The sequence below is a fragment of the Falco peregrinus genome, chromosome 5 (genome assembly GCF_023634155.1).
Source record: "Falco peregrinus isolate bFalPer1 chromosome 5, bFalPer1.pri, whole genome shotgun sequence".
In the NCBI taxonomy this organism is placed as follows: domain Eukaryota; kingdom Metazoa; phylum Chordata; class Aves; order Falconiformes; family Falconidae; genus Falco; species Falco peregrinus.
The window spans coordinates 82,392,719-82,409,486 of NC_073725.1; the positions used below are offsets into that span (position 1 = coordinate 82,392,719).

General features: G+C 41.8%; 1 protein-coding gene across 1 annotated transcript; it reads left to right on the forward strand.

Annotated features, from left to right (window-relative positions):
- Positions 1-5,023: 5,023 nt before the first annotated feature.
- NPTX2 (neuronal pentraxin 2) lies at positions 5,024-16,122 on the forward strand. The gene is made up of 5 exons (XM_055806676.1): positions 5,024-5,614; positions 7,093-7,309; positions 10,811-11,055; positions 12,489-12,668; positions 14,488-16,122. The coding sequence occupies exons 1-5, from the start codon at positions 5,162-5,164 to the stop codon at positions 14,713-14,715; spliced, it is 1,323 nt and encodes a 440-aa protein (XP_055662651.1). The 5' UTR covers positions 5,024-5,161; the 3' UTR covers positions 14,716-16,122.
- The last annotated feature ends 646 nt before the right edge of the window (positions 16,123-16,768 follow it).

A 16,768-nucleotide genomic window follows, 5' to 3' on the forward strand; every position in this document is an offset into this window, starting at 1 on the left:
AGACTTTAAAATATATCAACATGTACTTTGCATATCTCTAGCCAAATTCTGTGTTCTGCATTGCACTTGGAACTGGGCAAAATTCTTCCAACTTCAGGAAGACAGGCATTAATAGGAATTGAGTAATAAAGGGGAAGGTCTCAGGGTTTGATCTCCATGCAGCTAACCTATTTCACTTCTCAAATTTATCTCTAAGCCTGGCATTTTGGGCTAAATGTCTGTAGAATACCAGGAAGGTAATAGGTCCTGCAGTGGCTGACCCCATGTTTCGCTGACTGGTGATGGACAGGCAGCTTGTAGGTAGTCCTGGAAAAGTCTCCTATTCCTGTCCTTTAGTCACTGGCAGCATATGGGAATACCAGAGGCAGAGAGTTCTCTTTCAAGTATCTGATGTTCTTTGAAAGTTCCTGCAGTGAATCTCTCTGACAAAGTTTTTACAGTGAGTACCTCTACGGTAAGTTCTGTTTTCCTTCTGCTAGAAGGAAGATAATCCTAGCTGGTGATTCACAGGAAAGTAATGTATCATTTAGACGATCTAGAGAAATTCTGACTTTATTCAGATCAGTGGCAAAAATCCTCTTGACTTAAAAGGGAATACATTTTCCATTTATGATTTTCGTAGACCAGCCTAGGATATGGAAAGAAAAAGGGAGTATGTCTCTTAATGATTCGTTTCTTCTAATATTCTATTTGTATTTTATCCATAAAAACTATATAAGATGGGATTATTAAGAACATCTAAAGTATGTTGAACAAAATCCTCATGCTGCAGTATCCCTGGATGCCATGACTTTTAACTTCTGTAGGCAAACCCAAGTTTCGTAATTTTTTTTCTCTGTAACTGGCTAATTGTCTCTGTTCCCCCCTAGATTTCCTGATACTAACACTTGCAGACACCAAGTTTCTTGACACATGCTTAAAAAATTTTGAGTTTAGTTTTGCAGCACATCTCTAATCAGTAGCCAGGAGACTTTTATGCTGTCAGAAGTAGCTATTAAAGATTAAGTGAAGAGCCTGTTCATATCTGATAACTTCAGCAAACGTGAAAAAGGATACCAAACAAAATTCATAATTTCAGGCTTCATTGCTGGTGAATAGTTTTATAGTTTTGCTAGACTTGTTATGATACAAGTGAAACTGGTCTTTTTTTGACAAAGTGATACATGCTTAAGGAATGACTCAAATTATTATTAGTTTTTATAAACTTCTGGGAGTTGTAAATAGCAGCCCAAGTAGCATTTCTTAGAAGCAAATTGATTAAATAAACTAGTATAACCCAGCTAATATAAACATTACTCTGATACAAATAATAAGCATCAGGTGAGACTATGTCCCATTGTGATGCACAGACATAGAGAAATAGATTTCTGCCTGGTAAGAGTTTATAATATGAGAAAGGCTAGAGAGGAAAGGGAATAAATAATATGTTATTTTTATAAACAGAGAAATGAGGAATGGAAAAATTAAAGATACTTTTTGCAAACATCCCTAGGGCCGGGCTGTAAAATTTATGTACTTACTGACAAAAGTTGGACAGTTATAACTTTTGAAAATTTCATTAGGCAGCTAAATGCTTAACTTCCATTACAATAAGACCTGATTTTCACGTACAAAAAGGATTTAAACCTGGATCTGTAGGTCTAGGCTAAGTTGAGCCTTTCTGATAATGAGGCCAATATTTCACTGAACATCTGGACAATAATGAGTGGAACATCAAAAAAAGAAAAAGAAGCCTACTTTTCCTCTAAAGTCACTTGTATATGGCCTTTCACGTGCTTAAGCTACACTTTAAAAATGAGACAGTCTCCTAATTTATTTAAATTTTTCTGCAAGATTGTGTTACTGATAATGGCGAGACACAAGCATGTTAGCAAAGTGTTATGTCAGATCTGAATTCCAGACCTTCATACTAAACGCAAACCCCTTATATTATTGAGAATCCGAATGCATTTTACATACATATTGAAGTTTCAGTATCAGATCTCACAGTTGTGCATCAAAGATAAAGACAGATAGCAGCTAGCATGCAAATGCTATTTCCAAAGAGAATAAAGCCCTTTTGAAGGCAGTAGAAACTGTCAAAGTTAAATTAAAAATTAAAAAAACATTCTGTGGGCTGCAGAGATGCTAAGCTGCCTGACAGCCACAGAGCCAGAAGTTTTAAAAACCTCTCAAATACAATAGTAAGTCATCTGTACTCGCTGTGCTTCTCCCTCTACCCCATCAACTTTATGCTACAGTGAAACATAATCACTGTGTCTATGAACTGTTCCTCTTGGTCATAAGGAAAAAAACACTTCCTTTTTTAAACATCTCAAATTATCAAGCATTCAGCTTGGTTATGCCTTAACATGTAATATACTGGTGTGAAGATGATTGACCTTCTAATTTTTTTAATGGTATGTGATTTATTATTTATGATAATGTCCTGCTACATGTTAGTCACTCAAAATGGAGGCCTTCCAACATGAAAAAATACTGGCTACAGTCAGTGTTTCAATGAACTAATTATATGCATTAAATTTAGGTCTCAGAATCTGGAAGTGGGGTAAAGTGGGGTAATTTGTGTTATTTGGGCATTTTTTTTTTTGAAAGCGCTGAAGTACCATAGAAAAATATTAAGGGTGTTAAGAAGGACAATGAATAATCCCTGGCTTTCTCCACATCTGTCCACCCTTCCTCCACATTTATGCCCCCACTGTGCGGTAACTGACATTTCTGAGTGTCTTTGTTGGGATTCTTGCCTGTTTTACTGACCTCCCCTGTCAAAAAGAAACAGTATAGTAATAAAGAACAATAATTCCGTTGTCATGAGCAATTTACCACCATATACCTTACAGAACTTTGGAAGTCAGATGTTTATTGCTTGCTGCTGCTTGTATTACTTCTCAGCTTGCCTGAATAAGAGATTATGACAAAAATCTATCTATAATTAAGAAAAACCTTCAAGCTATACATTGCCTGAATTTAAAAAGAAGCAACACCTTTGTCGCTGTTGTGCATCGAGTCAAAAATCCATTTGAGAACAACTCTGAATTGTGTAGTGGGTTTTAAAATCAGGATCAGAATTTTATTTTTAGTAATGTGAGGTCATTTTCATAGGGTGCCATCACAGTTCACATTAGAGAGGATGGAATCAAGCTGTATAAAAGCAGTAGACTACTGTTGTCCTACAGTAGTGTCAGAGGACAGGCAAACCTATTATTGTAGAGTTACGAAGTTTTTTTCATACTTTTTCATGAGACATTCAGGAGAAATGAGCTGTAATGTGGTGCAGATGTGACTGCATGATCTTACATGTAGGGCAGAAATTTTGGTATGTTATTGCATATGGGCTTTAATATTTCTTGGACTTATGTGAACTGGAAAGACACTGTGTTGACAGATGAGGTGCTCCTAGTGTACTTGCATGGTCCTCCTCATTGCAGCACCCTGAACTTTAATCAGCAAAATAATTAAGCAGTGATATCCTGTTGATCTCGATGGGAGTTAAGTCTCTGACCAGGAATCACTCCGAGCCTCTGTACCTGAGTGGGTATTTCTTTGCCATTCAACCGGGATGCAGTATAGTCTCTTGAGACCTGGTTTCCAGGCAAAAGAAGTTCAGACAGAAATCAAAGCTTCTAGTCCCTTGTTGAACTCTGTTCTCTCCCCTGGAATAAGCAACATAAGCTTCATCTCTCACTTGTGTGGTTTAACAGTGTCTGCAGTGAGCGTTGGCTGACGTGGCTTTCAAATGGGACGTTGCTGGAGGAGAAACTGGACTTCAGGAAACCATTTCACTATTGCTGTGATACACACTCCTTCAAACTTGCAAACTCATGCGGTAACAAGGCAATTCACATGTTGACTGAAAAAAACAGCTAAAAATCTTTTCAATTAAGTATTCTTTATTCCTTTTTTTAATTCATTATTACTAAAAACAGTTACTACGAAATACGTAAGAGCTACTCACCCTACGGTAAAATGTCTTTAATTTCCATATATATAAAATTCTACAATTCTGAAATTTTACTCGAAGGTTTTGGAGTCCCAAGAGCAGCCTCTGCTGATGCGTAAGGAAACTGTTTCCCTGGTTTTCCAGTAGAGGTAACAGTTTCCTTTGTGTATCTCTTAGAAGTTTGCAAGAACTGTTTGGCTGATGTTTGTATGGCACTTGGGAAAAATATACGAGCCCTCACAGATGATAAATGTGAAGTCATTGTGAACAGCATTAAAAATACTGGATACCACAAACAATATAGCTAAACCCACAGTGGTCTTACGGTCCCACAGCAGGCTTAGTGTACTCTGCCAAAATTTCTTAAAGCATCCCTGTCCCTTTCCATCATAAATCCCAGTACTGAGCTAGACCTTGACCGTACCTGGTGTGTGTGTGACAGCAGTGTCCCGGCCTCGTTAGCAGGAGCGCAGTTGGAGGGCGGGGAGAGATGGTCCCCTTTGGCCGGCACGGGCTGGGTCATATCGCGATACGGTGTCCCGTGCTGCACGCCCCCCACCCCCCCCCAGCACAGGGAGAGCTCGACAGGCCGGAGCGATCTCGGGAGGGGAGCCCGTCCAGCCGGAGCCGTGCAGCGCGCCGCGTGCGGGAGGGCAAGGGACAACGGGAGCGCGTTGAAGCGGGAGCGGTTCACGCGGGGCACAGGGAGAAGCTTGCTCGCCGTGGGGCCACCGGACCAGAGGCCGAGGTTGCCCAGGGAGGCCGCGCAGCTGCCACCCCTGGCGACGTCCAGGACCCGACTGGACGAAGCCCCGGCCCCCCCGGGCGGGCAGGCAGGACCGCGGGGCGCCCGGCGGCACACGGCGGACGGGGCAGCACCGCCCCGGGGTCGCGCTGCCGCCGCCGTGCCCCGCCCCCCCCCCCCCCCGCCACTCCGCCCCGCCGGTCCCCCCCGGTGCCCCCCCCCGCCCCGGTGCCGCGTGGCGTCAGCGCCGGCCGCAGCCAACCAGCGCGCGCGGCGCGAGCAGGGCGCCCCCCCACCCCCGCCGCGCGCGCCCTGCCGATAAAAGCCGCGGGCCGGCGGCGAGCGCGGGAGCGGGACGGGACGGGGCGGCGGGGCTGGCCTCCTGTCGGCGCGGCGGGGCTGGCCTCCTGTCGGCGCGGCGGCCCCCGCCCCGGCGTCCCCTCCGAGCCGTCGTGCCGCTTCGCTCACCGGCCGGGATGTTGCCGGTGGTCGCCGGGCTCCTGCTGGCCGTAGCCGCGGGCGGCCGGGGGTCGGCGGCGGGGGACCAGGAGAGCCCGCCGGGGAGCCGCTTCGTGTGCACCTCGCTGCCGCTGGACACCGCCGGCGCGGGCTGCCCCATGCCCCCCGTGCCCATGCAGGGCGGCGCGCTGCCCCCCGAGGAGGAGCTGAAGGCCACGGTGCTGCAGCTGCGGGAGACCGTCCTGCAGCAGAAGGAGACCATCGGGAGCCAGCGGGAGGCCATCCGGGAGCTCACCGGCAAGCTGAGTCGCTGCGAGGGCGCCGACGGCAAGTCCGCCGCGGGGACCTGGAAGCCCGAGCTGGGCAAGGGCAAGGACACCATGGGCGACCTGCCGCGGGACCCGGCGCAGGTCATCGACCAGCTGAGCCGCACTATGCAGACCCTGAAGGACCGGCTGGAGAGCCTGGAGGTAGGGCCAGCCCCCCGCCCGCCCGCCCGGCACTTGGGACGGCTTCAGGTGTGACAGGGTGACAGTGGCCTCGGCGCCCTGGGTGGGCACAGCCAGCGCGTGTGTCTGCGCCAAGCTTAAACCAGCCTGGCCGAGCCCGGGGAGCGAGCTGCTTGCCTGTCTTGTCTTGTCTCGGTTGTTTACCTGCTCGCTTTAACGGTAAAACCCCCGGAGGGCTTGGCTGTGATGTGTTCTCCCGCTGCGTGGGGGGAGATTATGGTTTTCCTGTCACCAGCTTAGTTTCTGTATTAATATGACTAAATCTCTCCGGGAGTGTGACTCCATGGGGTTTGAGGTATAAAGCTGACGTCTTGGGCAGTAAGACCTTGGCATATGGTGCTGAACATGCCAGTGGTAATGAGGAGATTGTGTTGGACAGATTGTGAAGATAAGATGATGTATTTAGAGCTGACATAGAGTAAAAAGAACCTGATTCTGTATGCCTGTGAATAGGAAGGGGGCTTGGTCCAAACCTACTGGTAAGTAATTTCCATCAGCCTTTGGACTGTGCCGTGGTTGAGTGGCACTCACAGAAATATTTTATAGAGTATTCACACAGGAGTAATGCTGGATGTTCTTTTGCTTTCCACACCCTGTGAGCGACATGTGTCTCCTCCTGCTGTCCTCCAAACAGTCGCTGGTGGTGTGAGGGTGGCGAGTAACTTCCTAAAGGTTATTCTATGAGGTTTAAACACTCTTTTTAAACTGCCTTTCAAGTACAGTTTTGAATAATCTGGTACTGTAACATCATTTTTTACTGTTGCTGTCTTGTTGAGGCATTTTTTTTAGGGTTGTAGAAGACAAACTCCACTAGAATAGTAGGTGGAACCATTGGTTTCTTAGTATCCCTAAAGATAACAGTTTTATTTGTGAAAGAGTGTGGGGTTTTTTGAGCGGGATTTATTTTTTTTTTTTTTGTTTACATAAAAATACTTTCACTGGCTAACACCATTGCTCTAAAGAGCATCTGACTTCTTTACTCTGCAAATCAAAACTGAGGAAACTTTCATTTGGTAAATTTGCTTTCAAAGTAGCTTGATTTTTGTTTTAAAATGAAATAATAGTTTTTACTTATATTGGCAATGTCACTTGCAATACTTAAAGCAAAATCTGACTACTATTTTCACATGTACCTATACTAATGGAAGTGCATCACACCTGGCTCCCTACATTGATTATTTTGAACTTAAATGTATGAAGGCTCCTTCGTATGGAACATGGAAGCCTCTAACAAAAGTGCTCTTTTGTTTCAGGAGCTGGTTAGCTACAGTGCTAGTAAGAGCACTGAACATGGCAAGTGTAAAAAGCAATGCCTCTTTTGTACTTGCTGGAGAATGTGGTGATCTTGCTTTCTTCCCTTTGAATCAGGAGCATATCTGCATTTTGCAGTTTCTGTTTTAGAAATGACAATTTTTTTTTCCTTCTCATTTCCCCTGAAGCACCAACTCCGAGCCAACGTGTCATATGCCGCACTGCCTAATGACCTTCGAGAGATGCTTCAACGGAGGCTTGGAGACCTGGAGCGCCAACTCCTGAGCAAAGTGGCTGAGCTTGAGGATGAAAAGTCTTTGCTTCATAATGAAACGTCAGCCCATCGGCAGAAGACAGAGACAGCCTTGAATGCATTGCTAGAAAGAGTGTCTGAATTAGAAAAAGGTAACCTGCACAGAATCTAAACATTTCCCCATCAACTTAATTTTGTTTACTCCCTCCTTCTAGTGCAGTAGCCTAAACGTGGGCCTTGAGGGAAAGACAGTTAAGGTGCTGGACTATATAGTAGGTGGCAGCACAAATACTTGGATTCTCTTTTTGCATTTGTCACAAGCTTCCTGCTTGACAGGCCTCTGCATGGCTTTGGCTTCCTGTCTCTTAATTTGGCATGTGTGGGTGGTTAGGATGAAACTTAGTGTTTGTGGGGATGGAAAGATTCTATAAGGAGGCAAGTAGAAATAAGAAGTATTACACTGGTGTCAGGTAAATACCTGCATAATGTCAAGTATGCATCTAAGTAGAGCCACTTTTTTTTTTTTATGTGGACTGAAAATCATATAGGCTAAATTTAATTAGCACAACTGCCTTTGATGTAACGAATGGCCTTTTGTACCAGAACAGTTTCCTGCTGCTTTGGAAGTATTGCTGGTGGTCTTTCCTTTCATTGCTGCTTATGACTTTGAGTAACTGCAGATACTTGAATTGTGTTCTATCCCAAGCATATAGCCTTCAGAGTTTACAGCAGATTACACATGGTGCCACTGGGGGACACTCTCTTAATCCTAGTCATTTATTCAGATGCTTAGATTAATTATTACTGAGATCTCTATGCTTGAGTAGAATCTGTTTATCTGAATTACAAATGCCCATGGAAGTGAGCTAAAGAACAGAGCTATCTTTCTGTATTGATTACATACACCTACAGAGTGGACTGTGGAGCACTAGAGTGCCAGTAAATACCACTGCCTAGTCTTTAAATGATTTTCCAAGGTGAATCGGCTCTCTGCTTAAAAGCAGCTTAATGGACATGCTTTCAAAATGGTGCAAACATACATATCTCATGAATTTTAAAATGTGACCTAATGGAATCATTTGTGTAATATTGTATCTATTTTTTTTCATTTCAAAAGTGTGAAGGAGGGCAAAAGGGAAGGAGGAAGAGATCTTCTACTGGCTGTGTCATTTAGTGTTCCCTGAGAGCCAAGATAAAGCCTAAACTGCAACTAAAGTTCTGGAGAGTTAGTGGCCTGTTAATGTCTTATGTAGCAAGTATTGCTAGTCCTTGTCTCTGAAAGATGTGACTCATATCAGCAAGTCAGAATGAGAAAGGGAGTGGTGGGAGAAGGAGAATGTGTAGTTTAGTTAGGTTAAAAATAGCCTGTTCCCACCTTTATTTTTTGTGTGGGGAGAGAGCTGTCTTAACTCACCAGGGAAGTAAAGAATTCGGGCCAGGAACCAAGACACAGGCTTTCTTTTAGTTGTGTAATTTGTTCTCTATTACAGTGCAGTTTAGCTGTTCTGTGCCTTTGGTTCCTCTGTCAAATCAAAGTGATGGTAATAATGATCTAAAAACTTTTTAATGATTTTTTTGGATTAAATACAGACAATATTTGAAGCGATCTGACCTCTTTTGAAAATAGTATTTCTATTGTGCTTTTATTTTGAATGCCATATTGTTCAGCATCAATTCCTGACAACTAACTAGAGTGTCACAAGCTCCCCATCCTCGGACTAAGTAAATTGAGGAAAAAACTAACGTTGTAAGGTGACACCATGAACTTTGGGTTTATTTTTATCTGTAGTTGTGACAGCTATCTTTACCAGTGGGACTGAAGATTTTGAAGTTTGTACAACTGTTGTGATTCGAAAAGGCTTCTGGTAATTCCTTCACCAGTTGTCTCCATCAACAGCATTAAATGCGTTAAAAAGCAGTAGTGGGTGGAGGAATAATCTTGCAATGAATAGTGCCTGGACTTAAATTGATTCCTAGCTTTACTGGAGACATGAACAGGTCACTTGCTACGTCAAAATCCATTTTCTTCATCTGTGAAAGGGAGTAACAATATTTCTTGCCCATCTTGTCCAAAAATAATTCGGATCCTTTAGGAAAAGGATTGTCTTATCCTGCGCATGTGCCCATTGCCCAGAACAGGAGGATCTTGTTATCATTTGGAGTTCTGGATGTTTCCAAGTCATGAGAACAAACCAAAAAATATAAAAAGATTAATATTGTTTGTTCTTTTTGAACCCATTATTGCTTCCTTAAGTTCTTTCACAGAGTGACTAATGCCCTTAATGGAGTATGCTTCTTTTTTTCATACATGAGATTGGTTGTACCAGCCTTGTGGAGCTTGCTCAGTGTTAGCCCTAAGACACTGAGAGGTTTTTTTCTGAGAATTTAGAATATTTCAGGTTTTGGTCTGTAAGTTCCTCAAGACAGATGCAAGCATCAGACAAGCTTTTTCTTCTTCCACCCCCTTGTTCTGTGAAAAATACAGTCAAAACACTTCAGTTGCTTCTGGGATTGGGAACTGAGAGAATGCAAATGGTTTAAAAATTACATATGAGAATTGTGGCAACCTTTTGTGACAACAGCTCTTCATTTGGATTGGAATGTGAAGCTTGGCAAGGGGATTGAATTTGTTTCAGGAATGTGAGTAAAGGAAATGAGTGGGACTCAGAAGAACAGGTTGCTGAAAGGTTGAGGGTGACACTCTACTACAGAACTGTGGGGTTTTATTTTGTGGCACAATGTGGGATTTCTCTTTTCTTTAATTCTAGAAAATTACTTGTAAGCAACTACATTAGAACTATACACAAACTATAATAGAGAGTATTGCAACTTTAGAAAGTTTTGGTCATAAGCGTTCTCAATTTCATAAACATTTCTGGAATAACTTGCTGGGTTTTATCACATCTTTTAGAAAAAGCTAAACAATAGTTTCTTTTATATTAAAACAAATATCTAATGTTTTTGTAGTTCATAACTTTATATTGCATTTTTCTTAGGTCACTTTGTACTTCAGTTGTATGTTTTTGTTCAGATCTCCTCCTAATTTGTCTGTGGGGCAGAAATCAGTTCTTCTGAATTTAACTCTGCTTTCTGGAATATGTCATCTTTTTCTTATATCAGAGTGGCCATCCAAAATGAGACCATCAACCTGTTTCTCAGCCTGCTATCTGTAAAATGGGGACACTGCTGCTAGCTCCCTGTGTAGCAGTAGTAGGAAAAGAAATACTGTTTCTGAAGCACTGTGATACTTTCATAATGAGCATACCAGAGAATCCATGTTTAGTAACAGTAAATATATTTTAAAATGGTTTGGATTGTTTGAAATAGGCAGGCCTCCAGCCATGAACTAAGCAATGAAGGAAGAAAATATTTAACACCCTCTCATTAGTTGTCTGCCATGTATGTATTCTTCTGCTCTAAATGAGCAGGAAAAGTAAATGAAGTAATTAGCATGATGTGTATAAAATCTAGTTATATTTTTCTGCTGCAAAATCAACATTCAGTAATACTACTTCAGTATATTTTTGTGTGACTCTCTAAAGTGATGAAAATTCCCAAGATTCTTGATACCAATTGTATGGTTTCTTAACCTGACTTACAAATACATTGTTTTGTTTAATGTTAAAGGTTTTTCTTCCTCAATGTAATTCTAGGTAACAGTGCATTTAAATCACCTGATGAATTCAAAGTCTCCCTTCCTCTTCGCACAAACTACTTATACGGGAAGATCAAGAAGACTCTGCCAGAGCTGTATGCTTTTACTGTATGCTTGTGGTTGAGATCAAGTGCTTCTCCTGGAATTGGTACTCCATTCTCATATGCTGTTCCTGGGCAGGCTAATGAAATTGTCCTCATAGAATGGGGGAATAATCCAATTGAACTGTTAATTAATGATAAGGTGAGAATCAACTAACTCTTCTTTATTGTCTGCATAATCAGAATATGGCCCAAACCCATGATACCTTTCTAGCAACAATTTTTATTCTCCCTGAGAGAAGCCAGCTCTGGACCTGTGAGATGGTAGTGTCTACTTGTTGGTTGTTGTAGGTTCATAAAAGTACTCGAAACAAAGTCAAATGGTACATACATTTTGTGTGTTGAGACAAAGCAGCATGACATCAAGATGTGCACACACTTATGTACGTCCTTTGAGTTTACAAGCAGGTCTTGGCTTCTATTTTTTTTTTTTTGGTTTGTTTGTTTTGTGAAACAGAAGCAGTATTTGAAGGCACAGTATCGCAAAACCAGTGAGATCTGAGCCAGCTGCAGTATTTCTCTTTCCAATCCTAGAAGATCAGATACGTTAAAATGAATTTTGCAGAAGGCAGAGAGCAAAAGGCATGTAATTGTGGCTGGTTTTGTTATGCTTAATAACTAAACATCAGCTTAAATAGATTTTTTCCAGACTTTAGATACAAAAAGCAACAGTTGTCTTACACTACTTCATACCACTGATGGCTTCTGACAAGCTTCAGAATGAGGCTTGAAGGAAAACAGGACTTGCTGAAAGTTGGCATTAAAACAGGTTATAAATAGTTCCTTTCACCCCACCTTCAGTTAGGTCTCCTAGTAACTTGCTAGGGATCAGGTGTTTACAGATCTACAACACAACTCAGGTGGTTTAGTCATGTGGCTAGTTAAGGACTTCTAACAGTCCTGTCATCCTCCCAAATCAATAAAAATGAAAAGCTGATTATTTTTAATGGTTTGAGGAAGAGAAGGAAGCTTGAGTCTGTTTATCTGTAGTGATAACTTTTTCTCATCAATCTTATGTCAGTACTATTAATGTTCTGTAAGGCTATTCTTTCTACCACATCACAGGCGTTCAATAGCCTGCTGCTTTTGTGTCTTTATGTTGACTTAGTAAGTTTTCAGGTTAGATTCCTAAAGGAGCATAAATCCTCCTTGTTCGGAGCCCTATGTTGACAGTTCCCACAAGTTTTACTGGAAGCAGGCAGATCCATTTGTCAGAGTTGTTAATGCAAATGGTGCAGGCAAACGCCAGATTTTAAGAAAAACTTAACATGAACACTAGATGGAAAGTTAGAACCAAGTACTGAGATTAAAATGCAGGATGAGTGCATTGATAGCAGCTTAGACTGTAGTACTTGTGTCACTTTATTCTAGATGAAATGAAGGCTCATATCTAGAATAAAAAGTGTGGCTGTATTTCTCAGTACAGGAGAGTTGGAACAACGTAGAAAGATGTGGACTGACTTCTGTCTTTGAAATTTTACTTCGGAGGGCAGAGTAAATATTGTCCATTTTCAAATGTTGTGCTTGAACTGATAGACTTGGTTTACAACATGCATTATTCTTTGGTTTTTGTAGGTTGCCCAGCTCCCGCTTTTCATTAGTGATGGAAAATGGCATCATATCTGTATAACATGGACAACCAGAGATGGAATGTGGGAGGCTTTTCAGGATGGAGAGAAGCTTGGCATGGGGGAGAATCTGGCTCCTTGGCACCCAATTAAACCTGGAGGTGTCTTGATCCTGGGTCAGGAACAGGTGAGTGAATGACGGTGTTCCAGGGTTTGAACTCCCCAAGCAAACAGCAGCTGTGGGAAAACTGTCTTTGTTAAACACTTGGTCTTGTTGTATACCCAGTATCAGAAAGATGAAAACAAGGCAATAAATACTTAATGCAATCACACATTGGTAGGTTTTATTTAATTTATTAAATATTCAGAATATTCATGTTATAGCTGTTCCTATTCCCACTCTTAATGCTACAGCGTGCAACTTTGTTAGTGACCTGAATAATGCCTTCAATTAAATCCTTTGAGCTAGATCACTGGTAACTAGCAATGTGGCCACTGAAGTTACAGAAAAGGACAGATCTAGTGAGTACTCTTGTATGAGCAGTGCTGAAAGTGGACCAAGTATAATTGCTTTGATTTGTTTTAATTTCTTTTTAATTGAAGCCAGATTGACTGTTCCCTGTAACAGTTTACTGGTTTTCACCCTCCCTTTCCTCTTTATCCCAAGAATAGCCAGAATGTTAGTGATCAAGCCCTGGGACAGACCAAGGAAAGTGTGTGTTTGGGGGTAGGGGACCAGCAACTATGGGCACTGGAGTGCTTGTGGGTATATCAGGATCTTTTATAATTTGGGCTGCTATGGAGAGCTCCCTCTAGACTGAATTAGGATAGTGGAGCCTGTCACTCATTCAGAATTTGATGTCTACTTTAAAGATGAGTCTGAAGTCAAAGGGACAAACTCTAAATCAGACATTTGGTTTCCCATTAAAGATGGAGGTAAATAAATCTCCTAATGGAAATGCTAATAAAGTTTGAATATTAGTGCTGCCAACAGAAAGCAGTCGTAAGGTTAAGTCCTTTTTGAATATTGAAAAAACCAAAGGATTTTGAATCTCGCTTTTCTTAGTTAAGATCTCATTAAGTTATTGCCTATGAATTGTGTGGCTCTTCACATTTTTTCTGTACCTGTTCTTTGTATGGTTATACATATACTAAAAAAAAAATTGTAATGCGTAGCAGGAAACAGCCTTTCTCCAGGATTCCCAGGTTCACAATGAAAAACTAGTTTTGTCCTGATACTGATTTTAGTAGTTATTTATCCATGACGTAAGTGACAGAATGGGAATTTCAGAATCCTAATACACTCTGCATAGCAGATACTCCAGTTTACTATTAGGTGGCTGGCAGGTTTTCTCTCGTACCATTTGCCTGTACTATGCTTGGTTCTATCTTTTGCTACCAGTTTCATGTTAGTGTGATCGCACAAAATTTGTGATTTCTGTCCTTGAGCAGTGGATGGAGCAAGCAAACACTTTTAGGCTTATGCAGTAGCAGTTTGAATTACTCATTTGGTATAACCAGAAGCAGCCTATGTATTAAGATCTAAATGTTGCATCTTATAGCTCCTAGACAATTGGTCAAGGGCTGCAGTTACAGTTTAATCTATAGCCATAAAGTTTTTGGAGTAATCCTACATATCTATGCAGTTCTTGCTGAAGCTGTCCTGTACCAAGCTTGCAAAATGGCTCCTAAATTAGCCTCTGTCTAAAGCTGCCTTCTTGTTCTGCTGCTTGGGGGCAGGGTTATTTATGTGTAGCCTTTGTGTGACGGTATATGGTCACTACTGCTTGCTTTGAATTGTTTTGACGCATTTCAACTTAGAGCTTTTAACTCTTCCATAGAACATCTCGTTCAAAGTAGCCCTTCTAGAAACTTGAAGTTGTCTGTGTCTGTGATCCAGCTCTGCATCTTCTTCTAGCAGTGTGCCTGGGGGGGAGAGGGTGTTCAAATCTGAGGAGGAAAATGCTGAAATAACCTTATCTAATCCTAACTCTTGCTGCCTGAAGGACACAGTAGGAGGAAGATTTGATGCAACTCAAGCCTTCGTCGGGGAGATGAGCCAGTTCAATATATGGGACAGAGTCTTAAAAGCTGAAGACATCATGAATATTGCTAACTGCTCTACCAACATGCCTGGCAACATCATACCCTGGGTTGATAACAATGTTGATGTGTTTGGAGGTGCTACTAAATGGCCTGTGGAGACATGTGAAGAGCGTCTGCTAGACTTATAGCTGCAATTGTTTCCCATTCAAGTGCCCCATTTAGTAGGACAATCTTCTGTGCAATCTAAAGCACTTATTTTTCTCTCTGCCCTTCCCCAATCTTAACTCCTCAAAAGAATAAAAAATTGACTGAACCGCCTCAGTGCAAAGACAGCTGCTAGTTTTGGGGCACTGAGCCTGACAATGAAAGAAGCACTTCTTGGCTAGAGCAGCCCTTGCTTTCTTATGGCCTGATCCAAAACCATGCTTTAGCCTGCAGCAGCCTTCGGTTAGGCCTGCGTTTAGTACATCAGTTCTTCTGGCAGGGAGGGGAAACAGCTGCCCACGTGTTAATGATAGTGCGCCTTCTGGTAATGTGCAGTGCTGACAAAGCGCTAAATGTGAATCCTTCCTTCCAGGCTATGGTCTCCCCTTTGAATTAAAGCCATTCTTTTTTAGCCCTTTTTAAAGAAATCACTTAATCCTTACACTACAGTGGTTATGGTGCAACTATGATGGGTAGAGCAGAACAGCCACTGTCTGAGTGCAAGGGTCTTGCTTTTTAATTTGCAGATTAGAAATCCTTATTTTATGGTAAGGAGGCAACGTATTTGAGACATGCTATTCTAGTTCTGTTTGAAGAAAGGGCTGTGTAATTAGCTCAGCTCCATTGAAACAGAGATGCTTCAGGTAAGGTTCTGTCCCAAAGCCTGTCTTTCTCTAGCCAGGATCCCAGAGTAGATGGACGGATGAAAGATTATATTTGTAATTTCTGTAGGCTGAATGTGCTGAATTCAGTGACCTGGCTTGTAAACTTTTCTCTATTGTTTCTCTTGCTTTGGTCAATGTCTTTTATTTTTTTTAAATATACAGGCTGTGATTAAGTGAATTTACGTTCTGTTTTGCTTTGAAAGGCCTTTTTATGAGCAAGTGCCAAAGTTCAGTTTCTGCTTGCTGAGAATTGTTATATATTTTTCCAGCATAAGTCTTCTGCACTGTTTTCTATGTTATTATAATGGTCCTATGTAATATGAAAATGTGTGCTGTTTTTTCAATTCTTGTTGACTGTCTCTTTGGTAAGCACTGGGCTGACTACTATATTTTTTTATCATTTTCTCTCAATATTTTGCAAATAATGTTGCTGTTTCCTTGGCATTGATGTGACTACTTGGTTTGTGGCTCGCAGATAGCAAATGCACTGTACTGGGGAAGAGTTAATACTTTTGTTATTTAAAAGAAAAATTATTTAAAGGGGGGAAGGGGGAATTTATAAAGCTAAATATCATATTTTATTTTTCATATGTTTGAATTGTAAGAATAATATGGTGACAGTCCCGTTTGTAGGATAAAGTTACATATTTCCATTAATATGTAGTATGCTGTTCTTAAAAGAAAATTCTTATAATGAACTTTTAATTAAAATGCACTGTAAAATGAGTCTTTTAATTCCTTTATAGTCACGCAAGACACTGAATGTTCTCTTTCATAGCTGCTATGAGTTCAGCTACCGTCTCTGTAGACTGGTGGAAGTACAGTTCTGTAAGAAGTTATCCTTATTCCCTAAATGTCTTAAATCACCATCTTCAATGGAAAGGGGCTTGCGTGTGTGTGTAACCTTAACTAGGGAGAGGGCTTCTACGTTTGGATGGGATGGAGTGTCTGAAGCTTAGGCAGACACCTGCCTTCTGCCACTGCAGTTTTGCTGGCACCAGTCTATAGCATGACCTGGGACGTGGCAGTTTCATTGGGGTGGGATGGGACATAGAACATATGTTCATGTTTATTTTTACAGTCACGAGAAACTGAAAGTATGACCCCTTCTGAGTGAAAGTACCTGTTGTAGGCAACTGGCAAACCAGTGTGAAAAGAGCTGCTCAACAGTGACGTGACTGGCTGAAGTACAATAGCAGAGGCACTACGCTGGTGCAAGTTGTGCAGCGCCCCGGGGGGTGTGACAGTAAACCAAATGCTCTGCTCAGTAAACTAACAAGTTGATAGTGCTCTGTGGAAGAGAACAACCAGCTGTGGCAGAAATACACCCAGCTCTGACATCCTTCTGTGGCCGTGGAGGGTTTGAGATGTC

Bases quoted from the DNA above. Each gene is read 5' to 3' on its own strand.
- NPTX2 (XM_055806676.1), top strand. From the start codon at position 5,162: ATGTTGCCGGTGGTCGCCGGGCTCCTGCTGGCCGTAGCCGCGGGCGGC. The intron at 5,615-7,092 runs GTAGGGCCAGCC...TTTCCCCTGAAG, and splicing joins ACCGGCTGGAGAGCCTGGAG to CACCAACTCCGAGCCAACGT. The intron at 7,310-10,810 runs GTAACCTGCACA...ATGTAATTCTAG, and splicing joins AGTGTCTGAATTAGAAAAAG to GTAACAGTGCATTTAAATCA.